Genomic DNA, 6,986 nt, shown 5'->3' with positions numbered 1-6,986 from the left:
TATATATATATATATAATTCACATTGAATTAATTAAAGCATTAAAGATCTGGTTTCGATCATTATAAGCTTTAATATTCTTACTTATTGTAAATTCACATTACGGTCTTAATAAATCGTTTATTATTTAATATAAATATATTATTTAATATAATTATTTAATATAACTAAATTTAATTATACTTAATAATATAAAAACGTTTCGGCTCACAGTTTTCATTAATATAACATAAAATTAAAAATGTACAGTCTAACAATTCATGTAATTTTACCAGACAGTCTTCCGACAAAATAAAATGATTGGAGAGATTTTAATATACCAGGTTCATCAATGGATATAAGCAATCAATTATGTAAAATTTTATAACTATAAATTCTTGTTTAACGGCGAGAATCACGTTAAGTCTTTCATTATATAATTAATAAAATAATGGTCAATAAAAATAAAGATTTTAAGGTTTAAAGTTGTTTTAAATTTATACATTTCGTTCATTTTTAACAAAGATATTGTAAGCACAACTTTGACAAAATACCGCAGGACTATCTGAACTATTTAATATTAGTATTTTATATTCATATTTGGCACTAAAACGCAGTGTATTGCAAATAGCATTATTACATATACGAAATAACTATTCTAAAGCTATTTCATAAGGCACGTTTCACTTAACGTTTCTCAATGCTCATGAAATCATTTTATCCTTGCTGTTAATCGAAAGTTAAATAAAGACAGATGATACTCGACCGTTGCAAATCGCAAACGTTCGAAATGAAATGCGCTCAATACATAGCCATCAGTACAATTTTTAATTTCGCGCTTTTCAAATCGCGACCGTGAATCTCTTCCTGCCTGACAATTTAAAAAGAAAACAGGTAGAAAAAAGTAGTTTTAATCAAATGTTATCCTCTTTTTCATATATATTTATACAAAATACTAAAATTAGCAAAAAATAGTTTCATTATAATATTATATTAGTATTATAATAGTTTTATTATTTTTTTTCCATATATATTGGCCCATCTTTCTAAAATGAATTAAGATTAAATATTGGTCTATTCCAAAGTTTCATATTATGTTGGAAAAGTCGCAAAATTATTAAAATGTCTTCTATTAATCTTTGGATGAATAAGCATAAAAATAAAAATATTTCATTAAATTATTATTACTTATAAATGCTACTTTTTCTAGTGTGTTTTGTTTTATACTATTATATAAAGATTTTATATTATAAAGATCTTATCATTTAATGTTGAAAATTATTGTTTAATATTTCTATTTCTTATTATTTTCGTAAATTCATTTATTTTTAATATATTATATTAAAGAATATAAATTTCAATTAAGGATACACAAGTAGATTCAAGAATTTGTTTTGATGAGATCAAATTCTAAAGGTTGGCCAATTTTTGAAAAAATGGCACATTATTTTTATCGAAAATAGATTTAAATTTTTAAACAAGACATTTCAAGAAAATTTTTAATACATTTTAATTTTTGAAAAAAAAATTGCGTTTGTCTTTTACATTCAGAGCTGTGGAATTTTGCAACTTACAGGTACACTGAATACACATACCTTCGAAATTTTGTTTATAATAGTGAGCAAATTTTTTATTCCATGATCGTATCGGTTAGCCCTTGAATTGGTATCGAGTCCACAGAACCTCGACTTGAAGAAGTGTCGCCGATGAAGCGGAAAGAATCGGAGGACGACGACCACTCGTTCTCTCAAGCTCAGAATGTGAAACTGGTCAGAAAAAGAAAATATATACATACATGTATATGTTATGTATATATTTTTATATTAGGCATTATTAAAGCCAGTAGAATAGCTAAGCGAGTTCTGGATCACTATGTGTTAGTGCGTATTCATATATGCGGTGTGTATGTGCATATGAGAGATCAAGGGGAGAGGGAGTACGTGACAGACACTTGGTCCGAGGGGTAAGGGAGGGGGCAGTGCGTTGATAGGCAAGGAGTCTGCGGGAAAAGAATTTTGTTCTTTTTTTCTTCCACCCATTGCATTCTCTTTCCAACTCGTTGTTCCCTCTCTTCTACCCATTGTAGTATGCAGTTCTCTTTCCTCTCGTGGCGGTCTTATACTTACTATCTTATTCCCCCTCTTTCTCTCTCTCTCTCTCTCTCTCTCTCTCTCTCTCTCTCTCTTCCTCCCTCTCTCTCTCTTTTCGTTGTATTCTCTCTCACGTTCTATTTTCTTCTCGCACACGATTTTATTAAATAAATATAGTATTTATTTTACGATTTTTTAATGATATGACTTAACAATGATTTTAAGAGGATCCTAAAGTCGTTGTATTACCGACTAAACCGTATTATTTTTGTTTAATAATTAGTTTTTTCTCTTTTATTGATTCAAAAATCCTTTTCCAAGACTAAAATATACGCATTAATACATTTACGAGGTGAAGTCTATGCCGAGAGCGACAAAAAAATTTCGAAATTGAGATTGAACATGAAAAATCATGTTTGAACAAATGTAAAAAAATTATTTATATATAATTACATATAAAATTATGCATAATTATGTATGAGTAATTTTGTTTACATTTTTCCAAACTTGTTTCTTTCTAAAACAATGCGAAAATTATCCCTTTAATTATTTTTTATGTTTTCACATTATTATTATTTCTATTACACTAAAAAGTAATTTTACAAAAGAAAGAAGGATATATGAACATATTTTATATATAATTATACAACATTTATGAACATTTCTGCGTGTTTATGTATGTTTATACATATTTATACATATTCATGCATAAACAATTTTTTGCTGGGTAATAATCTTAGGAATATTTAGAAGGGCTTGTATTTTCAAATTCCCCTTCGAAAGAAGTAGGAGAGCGCTCAGTTTCAGTTCTCGTTAATGCGAGACTTTAGTTGACTGGGTCAAGAAGTTAAACTAGTATGCGCTTTTAAAAAAGAAGAAGTGAAGTCTCCTCTGTCCTCAAGGAGACATAGTCATTAGATTCGTCCATGAAATCGTGATAATTCGATCCATTGGAGTGGAACATAAATCCATTGGAGGATACAAAGAAGAAGAAAAAGAAGAAATAGTAGTCCACAGACTAGTACAGATGTAATTTGCCCGAAGAAACAACGTGTGATTCTTAAAACTGGACTTAAACGTCTAATTAAAACGTTATTTTTATACGAAAATTTACGTGTATGTGTGTGTAAGATATTCATGTAGTAGTATGTAGTGATATATCGACACGTATAAATATGTATATAGTATGTATGATACGCAAATCGTCTGTGTGCAAATGCTATTTACAATATGACTAATCGTTTTTAATTTAAGATATGAGAATCAAAAACTGTCAAAATATTTTATTTACTTTTATCTTAGAGTCCAATTTTCAGAGTTTTTTAACCATCATCATTTCATTAGAACATGAATGAGAAATTTCATAATTAATATAAAAAATATTAAATTTTAATAAACAATTAATAAATATTATTTTTAAGATAAATCAAACAATTCATAATTAATAAAAAATATAAATAAAAAACAAAATAAATATTTGTTTTACATATAAAGTACATATATAATAAATACTTGTTTTACAATAAAATAAATATTTATTATTTGTTTTGATAAAAAATAAATATTTAAAAGACGCTTTAAGAATTGTCTGCTGATTAGGAATCTGAGTGGTATTCATAAATCTTATATTTCTGTAAGACCGTCTAAATACAGTTTTAAGATGTCGTGAACCAATCAGAGAACCGTATTAACATCTTAAGATGTTATTTAAAATAACTTTAAAATAAGAAGGGATTATGAATATAAATATCGTCCTATGAATTATCCATTCTTATGTTCTTTATAATTGTTACATTAATTGGACTGCATTAAAGATTTTATTTCGCTTATATATTTTTATATATCAATCCAAGCAGAATAATAAGTCATTATATTGTAATATCAAAATGATGTTAAAATAACTCCAAAATGATCATTAAAAGTTATTTTTCAATCGTTTCCGATTCAATCATTTTCACGTTGTGAAATCGTGACTTGTTGTTTTGCTTGGGAATGTTAAAGTCAGATCAAATTAATAATCATAAAACTTAATTACTTCTTTCTGTATTGTATCTAATTTCTAATAATTTATTTGTATTTATTTGTATTTTACATTGCTTGTATTATTTACATAAAAAATATTGATGTAAACATAATATAAATAATACGTAAATATTTTATATATATATATATGTAAATATACTATACGGTACCTGATAATAATATGATAATACAGTAATGTATTCAATAAAAAACTGCTAATATTCGTAAAAAAACAAATAGGTATTCTCATCTTTAAAACATTTGACTGAAGAGCATGAAAATTGTGGAATTGTGGAACGGTGACCGATTAGATTTTTTTTTTGAAACTTTGAAATAAATTTACAAGACGGAACGAGCAGAGTCGAGTGACAGGATTGTATCCGAATTTATCAAAGAACGCAGGAGCTTGATCAGATATTGTCTGCGGAGTGGGGAAGTTCCATAAAAGATAACGTGTCTCGCTCTCGGAGGTCAGTCGACGATTGAGAAGCGGTTACGTATCCTGTCAGCTGCGGCGAATATTCGTGAAACTCTTCATTAAAATTTAATTATTTCGTAAAACCGTAAAATCGGAACATCGGTATGCTGCGCCTGTAAGTAACTCGTTAATTCATTAACATAACGTGTACACGTCTTCACAGAATTAAATTTGACGACTATGGATAACTCCTAAGTTGATATCACAACCAGCTAGGAATGAGAAATAGTTGCACGATGATCGATAATTTTTAAAATTAGTAATTTTTAATATTACAATAAAAAAGTAGATCGTATATCGCTATATTTTTGTATGTTAATTTTGTATTAATTATATATAATAACAAATTTTTCTCTATCTATAATGTAGAATAAAGGACAACCATCAATTTATAGAAATTGACTTTCTGTCTAATTTTGGATACGTTGTAGTTCTCATTCTGAATCAAATTTTCATTTAATTTAACTTCCTCTTATGGTTACAAGTCCTGAAAGGTTCAGATTCAAGCCATTTCTTTTAAATTAGGTTTTCGTGTATATATTATTGATATTATTACTAACAGATATATATATATATATATATATATATATAAAATAGATATACATACATATATATGTGCGCGCGCGCGTGTCTGTGTGTGTGTGTGTGTTCACGTTATACAAAGTGTAATTTAAAAAACAAATGTTTTAAATGAAAATGGCATGATTTCGAAAGGGATGTATTTTGGTTATGTTTTTAAGTGGAGATCCTAAAAAAATATGAAGGTCACTTTCATTTTTTAAATAAGATTATCTTTATACACAATATGATTTCTCTAATTTTATATATAAAAGTACAAATCTTCTAATTCTTACATATAAAAGTATTAAAGTATAGAAATATCGAAAAATCAATAGTTTAAATTTCGAGTTATATTTTATGCTGATACATTTGGACATGAAATATTAATTGTCTCGTAAATTATTAACTTTTTAATAATTATACCTTAATACTAACTTTAATACACAAAATATTGAGATGAATCAATTGTAAGGAATACACCTATTCAGCTTGATTCATGCTAAGAAGAGGTATTTTTTCAAGGTTCACGAAACGTTAGCAATGGATGAAAACACGATGCTAATTCGCAACTTTTCTGGTAGAAATCTTTGAAGAATAAATGTATTCTTTACACCAATTTGATTCATCTCAATTAATATTCTGTGCAAAAAAGTGTTAAGGTATAATTATCAAAAAGTTAATAGTTTACGAGATACATAAATATTTCACAACGTATCAGAACAAAGTATAAGACACACTCAAAAGCTATTGATTTTTCGATATTAATTTTGATATTTTTATAAATAATTAGAGAAATTATATTGTGCAAAAAATTATACAATTTCATTTAAAAAAGTGAAGGTGATGTTTATATCTTTTTGACATTTCCACTTGAAAAAAAACAACGTGACCAAATACATCGCCCTCGAAACCATTCCATTTTCATTTGAAACATTTTTCTCTAAAATGCACTGTTTAAGAGATATATATATTTTAAAATGGTCATTTAAAATGGGATACCCGATACACACACACACACACGCGCGCGTGCACCTACAAGTATATATCCATTATACATATATCTGTCAATAATGACATAACATCAATAATACACGAAAATCATAAATTTATAAAAAATAACTTAAATCTTTCAGGACTTGTGTAGCGCAAAAACTAGCCATAGGGGAATGTTGATAGAGACATTTGTTCTGAATGATGAGAACTACAACATATCCAAAATTAAATCAATTAGAAAAGACAATTTCTATAAAGTTGGTGTAGGGTCCTTTCTGTTATTATTCTTTCTTTTTGCAAAATATTTATTTAATCATTTCGGAAGTGAAAGTAATTGTCTTTTAATTTTCACAGTCGTATGTCATGATATCATAATTGACATTTACGTCAAACATATCCGGACACACGACGACATACGACATACGACATTCATGATTTAACGAGTTAATACACCGGACGCAGGGGCGCTGACTTGTCAATTTGTTATATGTGTGGAGTTGAACACGTGACGAAAAGGGGTAGGGCACAATAAAATTTTCTCACTATTACTTTCAAGATCTCTTTATAGATTTCTTTATAGACTTTCATATAAAACTATGATAAAATAAAGAACAACGAAATTCTTCTAATAAATTCTTATAAATACTTTCGTACAACTTGTTGAAACACTTAGAGCAATTGTTGAAAACTCCGAATATTATTTTTTTTATAATGAATTTATTCATAAGTGCATCAATATCTATAGTCTCAGCAATATCAGAGTGTACATACAATATAATTACTAAATTCAACCAAACTTGCTGCATCGTAGAACGCAAATATGTTTTCAACTTTCTCAAAGCAGAAGAAAATATTAGTTATTAT

The 6,986-nt window shown here is 27.4% G+C and overlaps 1 protein-coding gene across 5 annotated transcripts in view; it reads left to right on the top strand.

Moving 5' to 3' along the window:
* Nucleotides 1-6,986, top strand: part of LOC108748571 (angiotensin-converting enzyme-like) — a 40,266-nt gene that overhangs the window by 20,776 nt on the left and 12,504 nt on the right. Inside the window, exon 1 of one of the 5 annotated variants that reach the window (XM_018486828.1) lies at nucleotides 4,516-4,683. The exons of the other annotated variants lie outside the window; for them this stretch is intronic. Coding sequence (XP_018342330.1) covers nucleotides 4,673-4,683 — 11 coding nt within the window. The 5' untranslated portion in view covers nucleotides 4,516-4,672. Of the gene's footprint in view, nucleotides 1-4,515; nucleotides 4,684-6,986 lie in introns of those variants that run through there. 5 annotated transcript variants of the gene reach the window in all.

Source organism: Trachymyrmex septentrionalis, unplaced genomic scaffold (genome assembly GCF_001594115.1).
Source record: "Trachymyrmex septentrionalis isolate Tsep2-gDNA-1 unplaced genomic scaffold, Tsep1.0 scaffold109, whole genome shotgun sequence".
NCBI lineage: Eukaryota > Metazoa > Arthropoda > Insecta > Hymenoptera > Formicidae > Trachymyrmex > Trachymyrmex septentrionalis.
This window is presented reverse-complemented; position numbering and strand designations above follow the sequence as displayed.